The 22478-nt window shown below is 43.0% G+C and overlaps 1 protein-coding gene and 1 long non-coding RNA gene across 2 annotated transcripts in view; one reads left to right on the top strand and one right to left on the bottom strand.

The window, feature by feature from the left end:
* Positions 1–12579, top strand: part of LOC137332180 (uncharacterized) — an 83415-nt gene extending 70836 nt beyond the window's left edge. Inside the window, exon 3 of the long non-coding RNA XR_010965612.1 lies at positions 12254–12579. This is a non-coding gene — a long non-coding RNA (uncharacterized lncRNA). The remainder of the gene's footprint in view (positions 1–12253) is intronic.
* syce3 (synaptonemal complex central element protein 3) lies at positions 1692–22129 on the bottom strand. Its single transcript, XM_067995881.1, has 3 exons — positions 22091–22129; positions 19358–19460; positions 1692–1846 (listed from the first exon to the last, which is right to left on the bottom strand). Exons 1-3 carry the CDS (start codon positions 22127–22129, stop codon positions 1692–1694), a joined length of 297 nt encoding a protein of 98 aa, XP_067851982.1.
* Positions 22130–22478: the final 349 nt, after the last annotated feature.

Here is a 22478-nt window from a genome sequence, read left to right as displayed (position 1 = left end):
AACTTAAATATTCACTCCATCCACCACCGGCGCACCGTGGCTGCAGTGTTTACCATCTGGGCCTCTTCGACAGCACCTCCCAAACCCGCGACCTCTACCACCTAGGACAACGGTAGCAGGCACATGGGAACAACACCACCTGCACGTTCCCCTCCAAGTCACACACCATCCTGACTTGGAAATATATCACCGTTCCTTCATCGTCGCTGGGTCAAAATCCTCGAACTCCCTACCTAACAGCACTTCACGGACTGCAGCGGTTCAAGAAGGTGGCTCACCACCACCTTCTCAAGGGCAATCAGGGATGGGCAATAAATACTGACCTTGCCAGCAACGCCCACATCCCATGAATGAATAAAAAAAATTCTAATGTAACTCATTTTGCACGTGACTCAAGCAGTGTATTATTTCCTTTCTCTATATCTACAACATGGGCAATCACAGCAGGTCAGAGCGGAACCTTCCAAGCACTTGACACATAACAGGCAATGTCACTCAGTCCTACCACCCAAGGCTTTCATATGCATCCAACCCAGGGGATTGTGTAGTGACAGTGATGAAGGTGCACCAGGTGATTCTCAAAGAACAGGTGAGCAGGAGGAGATGGTGGTGGAGAAGGCAGAGCTGTCTGAAGGGCCAGCTTGAATCCTCTTTCATCTGAGGAGCCAAGGGATGCAGACCTCACAGGGACTGTTTTAAAAAGCTTACTTTCTGAGCACAGAAGCATTATAAAGTTAGTGGACAGTGTGGCTATCAACCTGCAACAGCTGAAAGGAATTATGGAGAAGGCCAGACACAATGCAGTGCACCCTGAAGTATGTGGCAACTACAGGGAATTCTGCAATGGAAACCCCACATGCCTTGGCCTCCATTATACAAGACGCTCCCTCCTCTTGCTTCCAGATCAGATTGACAGGGGTCAATTACATTCCAGAACACATAAATCATAGGTCCACTAAAAAAAAATGATACACAACAGTAGGAACACACTGACAAAACACTATAGAGAATACATATTTGTTAGCATTTGACTGCTAACAAAGGAATGTTCTTCCTATTTTCTTCCATAATGCTTCAACAGAGGAAGTTCAAATGCAGCATTTGCCAACACTGGAGAATGATTGGCTATTGTATGAGTCAGATGACTATTTATGCATTGTGGGCCATGGTGTACAGACAGCAGCCTCATAGAAGTGCATGATGTCCTCCGTGGACTCCCAGATGTGGTTGGGCGGTGTGAAATAGGTGGAGAATTGGTGTTGCTGATTTCCACCTGTACTTCTGACCACCAACCCTCACTTTATGTTGCTGCTGCTGGTGTAAAGCAGCAAAAAAAATGTCCCTGTGATGGAGTTAATATTCCAGTCCCAGCTATTTCTGGGCTGTTGTCCCATTTATAGGGTTTTGAATACACTTCTCAACTCCCTAAAGTTGCTTTCTCAAAGCAAAATATAGAGACAAATAACTAAACATTAGTAAAGCTTCGCTTTTAATATCAATAAAATAAATTATAAATGTAGGCACAATACAAAAATTTGATATATGCTACGCAACTGGCAGCTCCACTAAGTGGAGTAATGCTGGATACTCTGAACGAATAATAGACACAATGAATCAAAAATGATGGATCACGTAACCTAAATTTTAAAGCATCACACTTATTCTTTGTGTCAAACGGTTTATGTATCTGACTAATTTTCTTTGGGTTTGATTAACATTTCTTTGTAGTCCTTTGCTACTGCCTCTTTGCAGCTCAGATATGCTTCATTCAATCGTATTATTGATTCCACGACAGAGGGGTCTGTACGGATGGTAACCATGTCATAGGTCATACAAGTTGCTTGCACTAGAAAATGTTAACAAATAATTTAATTAGAAAAACATAAAAAGAGAATCCTCACCTAATACTGCAGTTTCCTTAACTTCTGCAAAATAAATGATAATTACGACTGCGGAATTCACAGTACCGTTTTCAATCTTCATTTTCTTGAGCATAATTACAAAAAAAGTCACAATCCACTTTTTTTCTCCACTCGCACTTGAAACGTTTATTAATATTTTCCCTCACATTTTAGTTATTTTCATTATCCTCTTCAGGTCCTTTACACCAAACACCATTCTTACACAGTAAGCATGTTTTCAAGAGACTGAATACGAGTAAAACAAACTGCCTATTTTTATTGTGGTAGGCCAGGTAGGTCATTTGGTTAAGTGCCAGACTCAGTGCTAGAAGATCTTGGGTTTGGATCCTGATAGGTTGAAAAGCTGAGTGAACCTTTTCTAGGTGGGTAAAATTAGAACCCTATCTTTGGATGTTGGAAGAAGAACTGAACAGTGCTTGCCATACAGTTGCAGTCTGTTTGCTTCGCAATGAAAACCGGGGCAATGATATCATTTCTCGCACGTGGAGTGAGTCTCTGGCTGTTAGAGATGGAAACTGAGTATTGATTTGGTCTTGATACCACTGTGGACAGTAGCAGAGGGGAAAGTGAAAACACAGGCATTTGAAGCACTCCTACTTCCCAGCTGGTATAGAAGCAGTTTTGGCATCAGAGACTCTATGAGTTGAATTGAGAAATAGGAAAGGATCTAAGACTATAGTGGGAATTGTGTATAGGACCCCTGGCAGCAGCTCTGAAGTGCTGGATTGTATAAATGCAGAGATTAGACAAGCGTGTAAGAAAGACATAGTGGTCTTAATGGGGGACTTTAGCCTTCACATAGATTGGGAAAAGCAGACTAGCAACTGTCAGAAAGGGAGTGAATTTCTTGAGTGTGTCCGGGATAGTTTTCTACAGCAGTACGTCCTAGAGGCAACAAGGGGGCAAGCCATACTAGATTTAGTAATGAATAATGAACCAAATTTAGTTAACGGCCTAACTGTACGCGAACATCTATCCAATAGCGATCATAACATGATCGAGTTCAATGTAGTGTTTAAAAGGGAAAAAGAGAGTCAGCTGCTAAGATTCTAGACTTGGGTACGGCCGACTTCAATGGGATGAGACAGAGACTGTCCACAGTAAACTGGGCAAATCTGTTAATGGGTAAAACGACTGATGATCAGTGAGAAATGTTTATACCCCTGAGGGGCAAGAACTCTACTTGCCAAAAAAAACAGCCATGGACAACTAAAGAGGTAAGGGACAGTATAAAACATAAGGAAAGGGCATACAAAAAGGCAAAAAATGGCACAGATCCTGGCGAATGGGAAAGATACAAAGATCAACAAAGGGTCACAAAACAGATAGTAAGAGCTAGAAAAAGAGAGTATGAAAAGAAACTTGCAAGGGATATCAAAACCAATACGAAGAACTTTCATAGTTACATTAGGAAAAAGAGGGTGGTCAGGAGCAGTGTTGGCCCCTTAAAAACTGAAAGTGGGGATATTGTCATTGACAATGGGGAAATGGCGGACATGTTGAATGATTACTTTGCGTCAGTATTTACAGTAGAAAAAGAGGATAGCATGCCGGAAATCCCAAGAAAACTAATATTGAATCGGGGACAGGGACTCAATAAAATTAACATACGTAAAGCAACAGTAATGAAGAAAATAATTGCACTAAAGAGTGACAAATCCCCAGGACCAGATGGTTTCCATCCCAGGGTTTTAAAGGAAGTAGGTGAGCACATTGCTGATGTCCTAACTATAATCTTTCAAAGTTCTCTAGATTCAGGAACTGTCCCTCTAGATTGGAAAATTGCACATGTCACTCCGCTTTTTAAGAAAGAAGAGAGGGGGAAACCGGGGAATTATAGACCAGTTAACCTAACATCTGTTGTGGGGAAAATGCTGGGGTCTTTAATTAAGGATAGGGTGACTGAACACCTCGAGAATTTTCAGTTAATCAGAGAGAGCAAGCATGGATTTGTGAAAGGTAGGTCGTGCCTGACAAACCTGATTGAATTGTTTGAAGAGGTGACTAAAGTAGTGGCCAGGGGAGTGTCAATGGATGTTATTTATGTGGACTTCCAGAAGGCATTTGATAAGGACCCACCAGCAGGACAGACCCACCAGAGGTAGCGGTACAGTGATATACAGTCAGGAGGGAGTGGCCCTGGGAGTCCTCAACATTGACTCTGGACCCCATGAAATCTCATGGCATCAGGTCAAACATGGGCAAGGAAACCACCTGCTGATTACCACCTACCGTTCTCCCTCAGCTGATGAATCAGCCCTCCTCCATGTTGAGCACCACTTGGAGGAAGCACTGAGGGTAGCAAGGGCACAAAATGTACTCTGGGTGGGGGACTTCAATGTCCATCACCAAGAGTGGCTCGGTAGCACCACTACTGACCGAGCTGGCCGAGTCCTGAAGGACATAGCTGCCAGACTGGGCCTGCGACAGGTGGTGAGCAAACCAACACGAGGGAAAAACTTACTTGACCTCGTCCTCACCAATCCACCTGTCGCAAATGCATCTGTCCATGACAGTATTGGTAGGAGTGACTACCGCACAGTCCTCGTGGAGATGAAGTCCCGTCTTTGCACTGAGAACAACATCCAACGTGTTGTGTGGCACTACCACCGTGCTAAATGGGATAGATTCAGAACCGATCTAGCAGCTCAAAACTGGGCATCCATGAGGCACTATGAGCCATCAGCAGCGGCAGAATTGTATTCCAGCACAATCTGTAACCTCATGGCCCGGCATATTCCTCACTCTACCATTACCAACAAGCCAGGGGATCAACCCTGGTTCAATGAGGAGTGAAGAAGAGCATGCCAGGAGCAGCACCAGGCGTACCTAAAAATGAGGTGCCAACCTGGTGAAGCTACAACTCAGGACTACATGCAGGCTAAACAGTGGAAGCAACATGCTATAGACAGAGCTAAGCGATTCCACAACCAACGGATCAGATCAAAGCTCTGCAGTCCTGCCACATCCAGTCGTGAATGGTGGTGGACAATTAAACAACTAATGGGAGGAGGAGGCTCTGGAAACATCCCCATCCTCAATGATGGCGGAGTCCAGCACGTGAGTGCAAAAGACAAGGCTGAAGCGTTTGCAACCATCTTCAGCCAGAAGTGCCGAGTGGATGATCCATCTCGGCCTCCTCCCAATATCCCCACCATCACAGAAGCCGGTCTTCAGCCAATTCGATTCACTCCACGTGATATCAAGAAGTGGCTGAGTGCACTGGATACAGCAAAGGCTAAGGACCCTGACACCATCCCAGCTGTAGTGCTGAAGACTTGTGCTCCAGAACTAGCTGAGCCTCTAGCCAAGCTGTTCCAGTATAGCTACAACACTGGCATCTACCCGACAATGTGAAAAATTGCCCAGGTATGCCCCTGTCCTCAAAAAGCAGGACAAATCCAATCCGGCCAATTACCGCCCCATCAGTCTACTCTCAATCACCAGCAAAGTGATGGAAGGTGTCGTCGACAGTGCTATCAAGCGGCACTTGCTCACCAATAACCTGCTCCGATGCTCAGTTTGGGTTCCGCCAGGACCACTCGGCTCCAGACCTCATTACAGCCTTGGTCCAAACATGGACAAAAGGGCTGAATTCCAGAGGTGAGGTGAGAGTGACTGCCCTTGACATCAAGGCAGCATTTGACTGAGTGTGGCACCAAGGAACCCTAGTAAAATTGAAGTCAATGGGAATCAGGGGGAAAACTCTTCAGTGGCTGGAGTCATACCTAGCATAAAGGAAGATGGTAGTGGTTGTTGGAGGCCAATCATCTCAGCCCCTGGGCATTGCTGCAGGAGTTCCTCAGGGCAGTGTCCTAGGCCCAACCATCTTCAGCTGCTTCATCAATGACCTTCCCTCCATCATAAGGTCAGAAATGGGGATGTTCGCTGATGATTGCACAGTGTTCAGTTCCATTCGCAACCCCTTAAATAATGAAGCAGTCCGAGCCCGCATGCAGCAAGACCTGGACAACATCCAGGCTTGGGCTCATAAGTGGCAAGTAACATTCGCGCCAGATAAGTGCCAGGCAATGACCATCTCCAACAAGAGAGAGTCTAACCACCTCCCCTTGACATTCAATGGCATTACCATCGCCGAATCCCTCACCATCAACATCCTAGGGGTCACCATTGACCAGAAACTTAACTGGACCAGCCATATAAATAATGTGGCTACGAGAGCAGGTCAGAGGCTGGGTATTCTGCGGCGAGTGACTCACCTCCTGACTCCCCAAAGCCTTTCCACCATCTACAAGGCACAAGTCAGGAATGTGATGGAATATTCTCCACTTGCTTGGATGAGTGCAGCTCCAACAACACTCAAGAAGCTCGACACAATCCAAGATAAAGCAGCCCCCTTGATTGGCACCCCATCCACTACCCTAAACATGCACTCCCTTCACCACCGGCGCACAGTGGCTGCAGTGTGTACCATCCACAGGATGCACTGCAGCAACTCGCCAAGGCTTCTTCGACAGCACCTCCCAAACCCGCGACCTCTACCACCTAGAAGGACAAGAGCAGCAGGCACATGGGAACAATACCACCTGCACGTTCCCCTCCAAGTCACACACCATCCCGACTTGGAAATATATCACCGTTCCTTCATCGTCGCTGGGTCAAAATCCTGGAACTCCCTTCCTAACAGCAGTGGGAGAACCATCACCACATGGACTGCAGCGGTTCAAGAAGGCAGCTCACCACCACCTTCTCAAGGGCAATTAGGGATGGGCAATAAATGCCGGCCTCGCCATCGACGCCCACATCCCATGAACGAATAAAAAAAAATAAGAGACTGTTAGCTAAGACAGAAGCCCATGGAATCGAGGGAAAAGTACGGACTTGGTTAGGAAGCTGGCCGAGCGAAAGGCGACAGAGTAGGGATAATGGGTAGGTACTCACATTGGCAGGATGTGACCAGTGGAGTCCCGCAGGGATCTGTCTTGGGGCCTCAATTATTCACAATATTTATTAACGACTTAGATGAAGGCATAGAAAGTCTCATATCTAAGTTTGCTGATGACACAAAGATTGGTGGCACTGTAAGCAGTGTAGATGAAAACATAAAATTACAAAGTGATATTGATAGATTAGGTGAATGGGCAAAACTGTGGCAAATGGAATTCAATGTAGACAAATGTGAGTTCATCCACCTTGGATCAAAAAAGGATAGAACAGGGTACTTTCTAAATGGTAAAAAGTTAAAAACAGTGGATGTCCAAAAGGACTTAGGGGTTCAGGTACATAGATCATTGAAGTGTCATGAACAGGTGCAGAAAATAATCAGTAAGGCTAATGGAATGCTGGCCTTTATATCTAGGGGACTAGAGTACATGGGGGCAGAAGTTATGCTGCAGCTATACAAAACCCTGGTTATACCGCACCTGGAGTAATGCACCTTTGGAAGGACATATTGGCCTTGGAGGGAGTGCAGCGTAGGTTTACTAGAATGATATCCGGACTTCAAGGGTTAAGTTACGAGGAGAGATTAAACAAATTGGGGTTGTATTCTCTGGAGTTTCGAAGGTTAAGGGGTGATCTGATCGAAGTTTATAAGATATTAAGGGGAACGGATAGGTTGGATAGAGAGAAACTATTTCCGCTGGTTGGGGATTTTAGGAGTAGGGGGCACAGTCTAAAAATTAGAGCCAGACCTTTCTGGAGCGAGATTAGAAAACATTTCTACACACAAAGGGGGTAGAAGTTTGGAACTCTCTTCCACAAACTAGCTCAATTGCTAAATTTAAATCTGAGATAGATAGCTTTTTGCCAATCAAAGGTATTGAGGAATATGGGCCAAAGGCAGGTATATGGAGTTAGATCAAAGATCAGCCATGATCTTATCAAATGGCGGAGCAGGCACGAGAGGCTGAATGGCCTACTCCTGTTCCTATGTTCCTATAAAGAATCTTCTGTGAAATTTTGCAATGTTTTGGAGCAAAAAAGTTCCAAACTATTTTTTAAATCGACTTCAAGGAAAAGCGGAATGTCAGTTGCTCAGGCTGATGGTGTACATATTTCATGTTATTTTCTTTGCAGAAAATAAGACTGAGAGGAAATGTAATCTAGGTCTTTGTTACAATTAGAGATTGTTGATTACTTGACCTCGGAGGGATTTTTGTTTTAAGTTTTTGTTTTTGATATGAACTCAGATTTAGAATTTTCAGGGTTAATTAACAAAGGTCCAGTATCTTTCTTGTTATTTTAGCAGAAGGATAGTTGGGGCTATTTGAATAAGGGACCAGATGTCTCAATACGTTCACTTGAATAAAATGGGCAAACCATTGAAATGGTTATCTTTATCAGATAGAGATAAGTAGATAAGTTATTATCACATTTAGACAGTTCTAGTAGGCTACTCACAAAATTTTGAGAGGAACTACATTCATGCGTACACAGCACGAGATTGTCTGCCTGGGCCCACTTTCAGGAAGCCGGTAGTCAGTTTGACTAGCAGCCCTAACAGCCAACCCCTGGACAGGGAGGGAGTCAGATGTCAGCCGCTGACCCTCTGCCCAGCTATCAGACAAAAGAGCAGGGTAACATGTGTGCAGGTTACTTGGGAAGATCTGTGGGAGGCAAAAGCTAAGGCTATATTACGATAGAACTGGTCTGATTCAAAAGGGCTGACTAGCATAAGTATGTACTTAGTCTATTAATAGGAGCAGATTGGCACTTTATTGTTTTCTTTATTATGAGGAGTGACATAGAAAATGCAATCCAGAAAAGATTGTAAGAGAAAAATGTGTATTATAGTCTTAGATTATGACTCATTGGTTTTTCCACTTGAGTTACATAATAGATTTTCTACTATAAATGCATACATTTATTAATAAATCATTTATTAATAATTTAATAAATCTATAATCTAGAAAGTCTTTCTTTATAGTAATGTGTTTCATATTTTAACTTAAAATGAGAAGCAATATGATATACTATCACTTTTGGAGACTGCAGAAATATCCTATGGAGACACTGGATAAATTCCAGCAGGTTGAGAATAATTGGCAGGGTTTACTGCTTGTTATCTCCAGCACATTACCAAAAGCGTACCTACAGCTCAAGTCAAGGATACACACTCACAAATTTATGGGGAGTTGGGACTCAACCATGAGAACGATTGAAGATAGGAGAGCCAAAAATAATCAAGAGTAAGAAGGTTAGTGAAGATCCAAAAATGTAACAGGAATGTTCTTCAGTACTGCCTGGCCAAAGTTCCATTAATTATTGTGATGTGCTGCATGACTTCACTCTTTAACAAGGAATCCACATGAAGCAGTTAGAACAAGCCACAGATGTCTCTGAGGAGCCAGCTGCAGATGTACCTCTGCTAGCCACACCACTCTGCTCAATTGTATATATATTTCCTACAGACATACAAACAAAACTATCTGCAAACACATCAACTCAAGTGCTACAATTTATCAAAAATGTGATGTCTCTGATTCTAGTGCCTACTATCACATTGGTCTCCTTTCCTAACAGTTTGTGTACGCTGTGCTGTACTACCTAATTTTGTACTTCTTAGTGCTACTCCCATGGCTGTGTGCATATAGGAAAGGTTCCTAGGATTGAGGTGGCACTCAATCTCTGTGAGCATGGACTTGCGATAATCCCGCTGCAGATGCAGCTGACCCTGGCTGCTTTCTAGCACATGTGAAGTTATCAGTGAAGTGGTGAAATTGTGCAAATGTGTTGCCATCAGAACAGACAGCAACATCATCCATTACCATTTCATGCCTGCCATGAACTCTGTCACCATGCCCATTCATCAATGAACAAAGAGATCCCATGGTGGCAATGTCATTGTTGTAGCTCCTATCAATTGCCATTTCCATTCAATTAGCAAAACAGTTGAAGGAGCTGACTCTGCAGCTCAAGGCCTCTAATGCAGCAGTCAGAGCACTCAAGAGATTCAAAGGTTGGCATTAGGGCCTTTGACATGGGGCGTTCCGCTGCAAGTGTCCCTGAAGTTGTTATGTTTGCCAGGTGGACTGAAGAGTTTTAATTCGTTCATGGGATGTGGGCGTCACTGGCAAGGCCAGCATTTACTGTCCACCCCTAATGGTGACCTACTGGTCATCAATACTTCGCAAAAGCTGGTTGTAGAATCCTCCACACTGACTGCTATGTGATAAAAGTCAGTAGGCACACTCCCCAATGACTCCAACAATCTTTCATAAAGAAGGAATCCTTCTTTTAAAAGTTGGGCCCCAGAAATCAGAATTCAGGTCCTTGTCAGTTGTGGACGGATGCGATCTCATCCTCTAACCAATGCTTCCTACATTTCCTCCATTTGTGCTCTGCATTTTAGCCAGTGCACTCCTCAGACTTACTTTCTAAATCCCCCAGGGTGAATGTACCTATGTTGGTGTTTGCTAGATTGAGGTTAAACAATACAATGTGCTATGAGGTGCATGGTTGCCGTTGGTCTATGCTTCAGCTTCCTTTGCCATATCTGCAGGAACAGGAGAAGAAAAAGTGCTACCAGTATGTCCTCAATAGAACTTGGTTTCATACTGCCTTTGCCTATTATTCTAACATAAACCTGCAGTTCAAAGTATGCTTCAGAGTCAGTGACTGTAACTCCATTGTATGGAGACTAAAAGAAGGTGATGTGCCACAAACCCTGAGCTAGGGCCAGGCCTCCTGCTTTCTCCATCTCTTCTCCCAAGTCTCATCCATGTATTTCTGAGGACCTGCTTTGCAAAAGTGAGAGAGCATGCAGCTTTACCAGTCCACCTCTCGTTCTCATCCTCTCCCTCGTTATATGCTTTCTTCCATTCAAATGCAGAGACATACACGAGTAGTTGATATTGGTAGTATCACATACACCAAAACCCATGTATCAGGGTGCTATTCGTAAGTTTTCAGATGACAGAAACATACATTATGCAACCGCAATACATGGAAGAAGTTGGCAGGTACTATGGAGACTCATTGATGGAACTGGTGTTGAGGAAGGGAGTGGTAGGAATTGTATAGTGCAGCCTAATTAGAAACCATAGGAAGTTAGACAAATAATGTAAGAATATCTGGGTAAGAAGGGAACATTTCATGCCAATAATTGTTGTTGCATTACATAATTGAGGTCAGCATGATCCCTTACACTGCCACTCCTGGTGACGTTATTGAACTTTACCCAGCACTGTATCCAGGTCCTCTGCACAGTGCTGCTGGCCTTGAGACTGTCAATCAGTTGTTGCACCAAGACTTCATAGTATCATAGTAGGGACAGCACAGGAACAGGCCATTTGGCCCATCGTGTCTGTGCCAGCTCTTTGAAAGAGCTATCTAATTAGTCCCATACCCCTGCTCTTTTCCCATAGCTCTGTAAATTTTTTCACTTCAAATATTTGTTCAATTCCCTTTTGAAAGTTACTATTGAATCTGCTTCCACTACCCTTTCAGGCAGTGCATTCCAGACCACTACAATTTGCTGCGTAAAAAAATGGTTCCTCATGTCACCTCTGGCTCTTTTGCCTCTGGTTACTGACCCGTCAGCCACTGGAAACAGTTTCTCTTTATTTACTCTGTCAAAACCATTCATGATTTTGAACACCTCTATCAAATCTCCCCTTAACCTTCTCTGTTCTAAGGAGAATAACCCCAGCTTCTCCAGACTCTCCAATTTCTAAGCTTTATCTTCAAACGGTGGTGCTCTGCTACTGCCACGATTGTTCACAGACATTTTCAAGAATTGATACAAAGATATCATGAAAAATTCCAGAGACGATCACCTTATAAACGTCTTCAGGCCTTTAAGCAGCACGTGAATTCAGCTCATTGGGCCAGCGCCAAAGAGGAGTGCATCATGTTTGGCTCTCACCCACAGTATGCAGATTAGCTGAACCCACAAACACAGACACAAATCGGGTGTATACAAACTGTGCATTGAGTGGCTTATGCAAGCAATCTAGGCAGAGATTAAAATTGGTTCAATTTAATATTTTTTCCACCCATTGACTATGAATGTACCACACTCTAGCCTTTAATATTCATTAATATTTCAGACACTTAGTTTTTAAAATTTTTATGTGAAAATAAGCAAATTGGAGCAGTGGCACATTACGTGAGATGTGGAAGGGAGGCAGCGGGTGAAGCCAGTGCAACATAGTGCTGACCTAGAAGAATACTAAAATGGTGGCAGGGCCGCAAATGCTTTCTTCTGTTAAAAGATGAGAGGACAGGGTAGGAGTTTGGAGAACAATACCCTGCACAGCCAGAAAGAAAATTTTAGTTTTAAAAAAAGGCACTGGTTAAAGACAGCAAAAGGAACAAACACTGCCTCACTTGCTGAGCTTTTCCAGCATTTTCTGTTTTTATTTCAGATTTCCAGCATCCACATATTTTGCTTTTGAAAAGGAAAGGGTCAGCAGATGTGAAGAATAGGAGAGTGATGGAAGAAATTTACCCATGAACTAATCAACTGCAAATGTGATACAGAAAATTTGCCAAGGACTTTGTAATTAAATATCACAATAGATGGTATGATGACAGACAGCAAATGCACAGTCGATGTACCATCTTGTTATGTTAATACATATGGATGTAAATGGAATTAAAAGTAAAATGTATGGTTATGCTGCTGTTGTTCTTGACTTCCATCACTTGGTGGTGCTATAGCTAAACTCAATACTGGAATAAATTTTACTGTTATACCCAAATTTTAGTAGTGCTGTACAGAAACAAAGTACTTGCATTTATATTGCACTTGCCACTTCCTCAGGATATCCTTAAGCACTTCATAGCCAATTAATTACTTTTAAAGTGCTGTCACTTTATGTGGGCAAACATAGCAGCCAATTTGCATACAGCGAGGTCCAATACACAGTAAATAAGATGAATAACCAGTCAATCTGTGTGGTGTTGCTGGTTCAAAGAATATAGCTCAAGACACCAGAGGAACCTCCTGCTCTTCTTCAAATAGTGCCGTGGGATCATTTATATCCACCTAAACAAGGCCATGGCTTAATATCTCATCCTAAAGACAATGCAGTAACCCCAAAGTATGGCACTGAAATGTCAGACTAAATTATGTACTGAAGTCCTGGACTGAGGCTTGAACCTACAACCAAGAACGTTACCAAATGAGCTAAGCTGACACTTATACTAAAGCTCTGCTCAGTGGCACAGTGCCAAGGAGCTGCAACCATATACTATGATTATATTGATTGTCATTACAGTGTCACTTATGGGCAATAATTTGTATTTTGTTGGGTGACAGTGAGAATGGAGAAGCTTAAAAAATAAACAGAAAAAAGAAAAATGAAAGAAAGCAAATGAAATAAAGAAAATAAAGCACTTTTATACTTTCATATTCACTTGTGCTTAGCAATGCTTATCGATATTAATAATAAAGTGTAATCCCAACCTCAAAAAAGCTAATTTAATTTTTCTAGTTATTCTTCTGCCCTCTCCAAAGATTACTACAAAAGCTTTATTCAAATTTAATCAAGTAATAAGTATTCCAATGACCAGCATGGACATCCCTCAGTTTGATGAGACTTAAAAATATGACTCAGAAGTTGCTGCTTTCTGATTTAGGAAACTGCCCATTGGGTAATAAGAAGGAAAATTTGGAAAGCAAACAGAAAAAAGAAAATAAATTAAATTTAAAAATTGAATACCTTAAAACAACTAGGGAGAGATGTCAACTATTCAGATAGTCAAAAACAGTGCAAATATCACAATTGAACTCAATGGGCTAGGAATCACTCAATAGAATGACTGCCATGTTTCCACTCTCCTGCCCTTGTTCTTTTGAGCTGCAGTATTCATTACCGACCTGCTGTACTACTGGCAAGCCAAAAAATTTAAATTAAAATAAAACAGCTCTTTTGTTAAAATCATTAAATATACAGAATGAGGAAAAGCCAATCAACCTATTAAATTCATTCCTTCCATAGACCATATATAATCTTCACTGGACTCTACCCAACCCATTTCATCTCCTGAGGAAAGGGCTCTGAATATCTACAGGGCCTGAGCTAAGGTGTCAGCGTAAAAGGGATGAAGATAACACGCAGGGGCAAGATCCAGAACTCCCACCCCAATCATCAAAGTTTGGGAATTTCTGGGGGGGGGGGGGCGGAAAGAGGGTGGGCAATAGTTCCATATGCCCCACTGAAGGGCTTGGTGTTAAAAGGAAGTGGGGTACGCACGATGGCGCTCCTGCTTCCCCTGGCCTGTAGTAAGCAGATCACAGAAACCTTGTTTGCCAGGGCAAACACATCTCCATTTCCCCAAGGAAAGGAGGCAACAGCATGAGAAGTTGTAGCACTTTAACCAGTTGGCAAACTTCTTCAAAGTGCACGGCCTTGTTAATCGTACACATGTAGCCACGAAGACGCCCAAAAGCAAACCCATTTAAAGACTTTCATTCCACTAATGTACAGATGGTGGCAGATCACAGGAATAGAATAGTGCAGGTGAATGCTCAATACCCCAGCAGCAGCCACAATGGCGTAATTTTGTAACAATCCAATGTGACAGCATTATTTCTAACAACCGGCAGACTGGACCGATGGCTGCTATAGGACCGGGGCTACTTCTGGAGCCCTAGCTATTAATGCCAGTGAGGAATGTCCAAATAGAGACTGACATGAAATCCAATGAGGCTCATGCTTCCATAAAAATTCTGGTAGAACATACAATTGGCATGGAGAGAGAGATTCTGGACAGATCAACATCTGTTGTATCCTGCTATTTTACGACAGGAAACCCATCAGCCAGAGGACCAGGAAGGTTGGCCAGGAAGTCGAGGGCTGCTCCAATCTTTAATTGATTGTATTCTCACATAAAAGCTGCATTTATGGTTCTGCATGAACAATTCTATGGTCCTCTCTGTAACACACTAGTCCCAATAACACACAGCCTAGTCATAACTACCTTTACTACCATCAGAGCTTGGATACCACCACGGGCAACATTCATATGTCTCTTCTGACAATAAATTTACACAGTATACTCCAAAGGTGCAACCAGCTTATTTCCATACTCAATTTCTGCATATCTGCTTGAATGCTTAGTTGGCCAGTGCTTGCTCTTGGTGAAAGTGTTGGTTGTGTTTTGTCTACTTCCTAGTCTTGTTCTGTTTGTAAATGCCACCTCAGTAGGAAAAACAAGTGTGGTGGCAAATTGCTGCTCCTCAATTGGGATCTTTTAACTGGTTATGGCAGTGCTTCTTCTCTGCTAGGTCACGAGATGGCCCTGCAATTAATTACAGGATTTCAGTCCTTACAAGGTCACTGCTCCTCTCCTCTACTTGTGTCGTCTGCAGCCTCTGAGGGAATAGCTGGGTTAGGCAATTGAGTCATTTTCCTCAGAGGTAAATACCTCATCTGTGCCTTTTCCTGCTGCTGGGTGGCCTTTGCGGATAACCTGGGATCTGGGTGGAGCAAACCCCTAGTTGTCACTAAGGAAGGTGAAGCTTGCCATCAAGGTCCTTCCAAGCCAATTCCCCAGCCTCACAATGTTAGAACTGAGAGCCTCTGGCAAACTGGAGCTCCAGGTCTCAATAGTGGCAGATACTGACCAGCAAAATTGCATCTGCGCTTAGGCCCTCTATCTTTGAGGGCTCCACTGAAGATCGCCCTGTCGTAACCACTTGCTCCATGGTGGACTACATGTTTCCAAAGCTCTCTCACATGCTTGCAAAGATATCAGAACTGTACTAGTATATATTTCGCCACCATTCAATGCAAGGAGTTCTGAAGAGACTCAAAGAACTGCATGAAGCGTTTCTAGTGATTAATAAGTTCAGCTCCATATGCAAAGACTAGATACACATCCAGTCCTCATCCTCCCTTCTTATTGCAGCTTGTCTGTTGCCACCTCCGCTTGCTCCCCCTCAGTTGTGCTCAGTGCTTCAGCAAGTAATACCTCTTGCCCTCTCCTTCAGCTTCCCCTGAAGTAAATGTATGTGCTTGACAAGTGCTAGAGTGCAGGGCCAACTTCCTGCTCATCTATAGGAGGGACATCATCTAGCCAAAGAGAAAAGGAACATGTGTTAACATTGCGTTATACACATAGTAGTAAGGTCAATAATGCTGTAACCCTTTCCCAACAGCATAGAACATGGCTCAGTGAGTGAGCTTTAACACCAAGAAAAAAGTTGGGATTGCACTAAGCCACCAAGCTTTTCCGAGCGCACACCCTCTATGGCCTTCATCTCCATCACTTGTTGGAAAAGTTTCTCATGGCAGTCATTGTGGTGTCGATTGGCTGGGCCTCCACCAGTGTAGGTTCTCTTTCAATTGTTGTGGGCAGCCTACTCCGTTGAAAACAAACGCCTTCAGTATTTGCACGTAACAGGAGGTTCATCCCAATGCCTAGCCTACACTCCAGCTGACTACAAAGCATGCAAGTAGTCTGAAGTGCCATATGGACTTCGTGACAAAACATGCAACAGTTACGTGAGCAAGGGGATCTTTTCCTTATTGTAGGCACCAAGTTGCCTCTACAGCTCTATAGACATGGTACTTAGGAGGTGTAAAATGTGAGCGGTGGAGCCAGTGATTTCCATGCTGCTTTGCGGACATGGCACCATTTTGCTTGGTGTATGTATAGTACACGCATACTTTTGAGTTGGCACACTTTAGTCAACTGCACCTTGGCACTCTTCCTCAGTCCAGAGACTTCTTCCTGCAACACACTCCATAGTGGATTACAATGCTGCAAAACCATTATGCGAGGCTCCTCCACCCAAGCCAACATCTGCAGAGCACTACTATGGCGTTCAATTCTAGTACCAATTTTTGATGCTCAGAAAACCCTTCTTTTAAAAACAGATCCTGTGAAGTGCAGATCTCCAAGTACAGCAGCCGATGTGGGATGCAAGCTGGTCCTCCAGGCAGCAAGATCCACCTCTTCTGCTACGACCACCCTTTGCTCCTGCTCTCTCATGCTATGCAACGTACCCTACTGCACTTTCCTCGAGCTCACTCTAAATTTGCTGGGATGGATTTATCTCAGCTGGTGCTTGGGAGGTAGAGTCTGAGAGTGATGGTGCGTGTTGTGAATTTCTGGCTCATTTGGATGTAATGGGACCTGGCTCAGCTTCTTGTGGCGCACCTAAACAAAGAGAAACAGACAGGTTATAATGGTGTCCTGATGTGCAGCCTTCACATATAGCTTCCAGTAAACAGTGTGACATAGTGATAGTCTTAAGTATATGCTTTGCTGGTAGTTAGTGAAATAGAGAGTAAAATGAGAAGGAAGAGTAGCAGCAGCTGTTAATAAACATAAATTAGAGGCAAACCTTTTACCCTCTTGTATTAAGCACCCTCCTTCCTAGGATTTCAAAGGCTTCTTCCTCATATTGGGTTACAGGTCTGAAGTTAATGGATTATCCTTCTGTAGGTGGCTTCTAATGATCATTATGAACTGTCTTCACCTGCAAAAGGAATACAAGTGGTGAGAAGTTACAACTGTCAAGATGTTATGCAGTAATGCCTAAGAGATCAGAATGCTGTACCGCCAATACTGAACTAAATTAGATGGATTATTTTGAGCTGAATGCATGAAAAGGTGTGAGTGAAGAAACAGTTCCATTTTGCATCTCCCAGCTCTTTACCCAGTACTGCAGACAACCTCCAATGCTCCAATCCTCCTTCTCTGCTTCAAAATTGTTGTCAGTTTTGCTACTTAACTATAACTAACAATATCAAATAAAAGTATATTAAAAAAATGGGGGTTGAATTATTTCTGAATGTCTGATACAATTATCCTCCACCCTCTAATCCAACTTCACCCGACTACGTGTGTAACTCTATGGGAGACTGACGAGCATATTATTAAAATCTTGTATATCTCCGCATCAGTGTGAGTTAATGGGTGCGTGTCGCCTAGCCTGTGAGTACTTGTAAAAAGAAAGACTTACATTTATATAATGCCTTTCATGGCCTCAGGACGTCCCAATGCGCTTTATAGGCAACATTTCTGCCTTAAACCATTTAAAGACTTTTTGAAATGTAGTCACTGTAGTAATGTAGGAAACACGGCAGCCAATTTGCACACAGCAAGGCCCAACAAATAGCAACAAAATAATGGCTAATCTGTTTTTATTGATGTTGGTTGAGGAATAAATATTGGCCAGGACACTGGGGAGAACACCCCTGCTCGTCTTCGAAATAGCACCATGGGATCTTTTACACCCAACAGGGCAGACGGGGCCTCAGTTTAACGTCTTATCCGAAAGACGGCACCTCTACCAGTGCAGCACTCCCTTAGTGCTGCACTGAAGGAGGTTGTCAGCCTGGATTACATGCTCAAGTCTCTGGAGTGGGTCTCAAACCCACAACTTTCTGACTAAGAGGTGAGAATGCTACCAACTAAGCTACAGCTGACACCTCGTGAGTTTCTTTGTTTTTTCCAAAAGACTTTCAAACAAACTGGAGATAAAATTCTCAAAGCTTTAATTTCAGGTAAGGTATGATATTTATTTAAACGTATTAATTTGGACTTGTCCAAAGACAGGCAATACCTGTGATTAACAGCACCTATGACGAGCAGCACTTGTGATTGTGGTTTCTTTCTTGATTGTTGGAAAAAAAACCCAAAAAGATTGTTTAAGAATGGTTTTGTTTTTAGGTATACCTCTTTATTTTTGTAGAAATTCAGTTCAAAATCTTTCTCCTGAACCATTTTGAAGTATGTATGTTGGTATATATATAAGATGATCTTTTAAATGTTTCACTAAACAAAATGCATTTGTTTATAGAAATTTATGTTATTAAAAATCTGTACAAGTAACATTTCCACTTGGATGAAAAGTCACAGACTGGGTGCATAATTTTCTGCAAAAAACAGAAAATTTGTCTTTAAATGCTTTAAGGCAGAAATGTAAAGCTAGGAAATGCTGACAATGAGGAAAGTGGTGGGAGGAACTGCAAGCACAAAAGGGACTACAGACTGTTCACAGAGCAAGCTGATGGGCAGAAAGGTGGTGGAGGGTATGGCATTTATTGTCTGAAAGAGGCCAACGGCAGTTTTGGTTTCATTTACCTGGATCCCCCTTTGCCACAAGGCTGCCAGATTCCAGCAAACTCCACCCCCTGCCCCAATATTTCCTTCCCAGTTTGATGGATCCTAGAATCACCCTCCTCACACTCTCTCTCTCACTCCAGATCCAAAGTCACTCTCTTAGTGCTCATAAACCCCTAGACCATATTCCTGATGCCACCTGATTTCAGGATTGCTCACAATGCTTTCAAATTGGGAGACCACCCTCCCCAATGTTACTAATCTGAGAACCTCTTCCTCGGTGACACCACGCCCTGAGTCCTGCTCCAATGTTCCCTGAACTTCTCTCTCTCTAGTGTTCACAGAACTCCACTCCCAGATTCTGGGACCCCCTCAAAGTATGGGCATGGATTTTACTAGTTTCAAGCAAAATACACTAAAATCTAATCATAGGCAGTAACAAACTGCACCTGACAACATCTCCAAATCATTTAACTTTTCTTCCAATTCTATACGTGTGTCTTCAAGCAATTTTATGAGATCTTCATGAGTGCATGGTATAGCTTCTGCCATCTACAAAAAGATTGAAAGCATAATAATTTTATCAGAAATAATTTTCAACAAGGTTTTATATTATGCATAACAACTTACCTCTGTTAAAGCAATGATGTAATATGGTGATTTGTCCTTCGGAAATTGCAATAACTCTAATTGAAGTTCTTCAGAACTTCAATGTACAGCAATTTCACGTCAGGATGAAAGTCACCTCTACATTATTGTCACAAGTAAGCAATTTTGAATAAAAATCAAAGGCCACTGGATTTTCCTCACACTAATAACTCTCCCCGGCAAACATATCTGGGGCTGCTAATGTGATGGCGGGCATACAACATACTGAAGTGCATCAGGTGCCTGCTACTTGTATTATCAGATGCAGAGCCGACAATACACCTGAGGCATCACGTGCACCCCAATGCAGCTATCTAGTGAAAAGGGCACTGGAAGTCTATGGATAAACTGCACGTATGATTTATTAAAACCCCAAAACAAATTTATAATGTGAATGGAGCGCTTCCTCACAGTTCTAATTTGGAATGGGCACTGAAAGGAAGGCCCCAATTAAGAAAATCCCCTGCCCAGTGCTCTCGCTCCAGTTTCTACCCCATACTGGAAAATCCTGCTGGTAATCTTTTCTACAGGCTTAAATTAAATCAAGTATAATCCTTGTTTCAAAAATGATATTGAATTGGCTGACAAACCTTCCCTTTGCTGTCTTCTTAGTGACGAGACTTTCTTTCCCAAGCAGAAGATAACATGCTTCATCCAGCTCCATTTACTAATGGTTTCTTCCCCTAGAACAGCTTCAGTACTATTAAGATTCTCAGTTAAAACTGAGTTCTCTAAAGATTCACTTGTTGAATATTTCCACTTGCTATGCCGATCTTAAAGGATCCTTCACAGTTCCTTTAGAAGTACTCTCATACATTCTCCTCCCTCCCCAGTACATCCTGTCAGCCTGGAAATATCAACCCTTGCTCTTTCCCAGTTAGCACATTTACATTTTGAGTCTACTGATTCTTTTGAAGGCCATTTTTAGTAGCCATTCCCTCTGACAGAACAGTCATGAATTACAAGCTCTCGTCAACCACCTTCCTTTCATGAAATCCTAGAATTGTCCTGAAAACTATAGTAATCTGATGTTTGCTGCATACATTTTTTCCCCTCATATTGATCAACAAATATATCTTAAATTTATTTTCTTTAACTTTTCTTCCTCACAGATTTGACCGACATGAATTTCAATCACTTTATCTACAGATATTTCTGAACATTCATTGATCCAGATTAATTAATCCATCCAGATCAACTTGTCCTTCGAAGCATATTGAACTGAAAATATGGGCAAAGAGCCTCCACTTCCAGGGTGCTAACACTGCAAACCAGAGGGGCTCATCATTGCCATCAACATTGTGAAGCTCAAAGATTATACATGCCAAAAAGTAACTTGGTATCACTAAACCATGGAAAGAGCATCCATGCACTTCCTGGGCGAGTATAGAAAGATCTCCTGACAGTTCTTGGGGGCAATAGAGCTCTCAGTGGCTGTTGGTGCCAAAGGACGTTGTTGGTCACCATGAACTAGTGCAGAAGACTTTCTCTTCTTTGTGGGTTTGTTAGTACTTGGCAGCGCAAGCAAGAACTCCACCAATGCCTGATGGACTAGTATTGGAGAACTACTTATCAGCTTCAAGAAGCACTAATAATTCTCACTGGTGCATAGGACTCAGGACCGGTCAGTACCAAATTCACCCTATGCACATCACCTGCCTATCACTGAGGCTGGTACCTACTAAGATTGGGATTGATGAGATTGATTGTGACTGGTGCCATTGCATTACATTCTAACTGGGGAGGGGGGGGGGGCAATCGCGATTCACTCTTCTTCCAATTCTTCCTGGAAATTTACCCCTGAACCTTGAACACAAAGAGGATGATTTTAAACCCCAAGAACGGGTGGGTTGGGGACAGTTTGTTTTTTGGGTCACAACCGCAACCCAGCTTTATTTCCGGCTTTAACGTCGGCACATAAAAGTACAGGCTTCCCACTGGGAATGCAAAGTCTGAAAATTTTGCGGTTGCAATCCAAAATAAATAATTATTTTCAACTCCCACCTGCCTCCAACCCACCCGTTCTTGGGGTTTAAAATCACCCCCAGTCTCTTGGTGCAAGATGTAAATAAGAGGCAGATTTTTGCTTAAAACCATGTTATATCTCAATGATAGGCAGCAAAGGATTGGTTACCACCGTCAATAAAGGAGACGGTCCTTCAGAAATTCGTGCAATACCCCCACATCAGCCTTCCTTGGTTGATAGTCTGGTATTGAAAGAAAAGCTATTGAGAACGAAATCTGAATAACCAAGTTGCAAAAAATGTATGATACTTAGCTGATCTGACCTACTGCACAGCTGAAAAGAAAAATAAACTGTCAAGTTGGGTGCATCACATGGTTTTTTGTGCCGAATTGAAGAGAAGCAGTGGCATCCCCAATGTCCAAATAATAGGGATAAATGAGAAATAAACTACATTTTAAAACTGCCACTCCACTGTCAAGCTGCAAAAGGGTGTTGGCCGTACTACACCAGTATCATGACAAAACATAAATGATTTACCACGGCTACAGTCCGTGGATAAAAGAGGTACCTGCGGGCGTATCACTGCTATATCTTGAATATATGCCATGCCCAAGGAGCCACTTGGACACAGCCCAGGCTCGTGTACTGCGAGAGAACCGGCCAACCGAACCCACGCGCGCCAAACTGACAAACAAAAAATCAAACAGGTGCGCGAGAAGGCCTCGGTCAACCGCCAACCAACAGCTCGCGCGCCGTTTTTCCCAACGCGCGACCCCCCGCCCCCATTCTTTCCAGCGACTGGAAACCGCGGAGCTCGCTCGCCCACCCGCCCGCCAAAAAGGAAAATGCAGCTCTAACCACTGGGAGATGGGAAAAGACGCCACAGGCAAAGCTTGGCTGGCTGGTCAATTGACCTTTGGTGAGTTGAACTGTTTCTGGACCAATATCAACAGGCT

This window comes from Heptranchias perlo, chromosome 14 (genome assembly GCF_035084215.1).
Source record: "Heptranchias perlo isolate sHepPer1 chromosome 14, sHepPer1.hap1, whole genome shotgun sequence".
In the NCBI taxonomy this organism is placed as follows: Eukaryota; Metazoa; Chordata; class Chondrichthyes; order Hexanchiformes; family Hexanchidae; genus Heptranchias; species Heptranchias perlo.
This window is presented reverse-complemented; position numbering and strand designations above follow the sequence as displayed.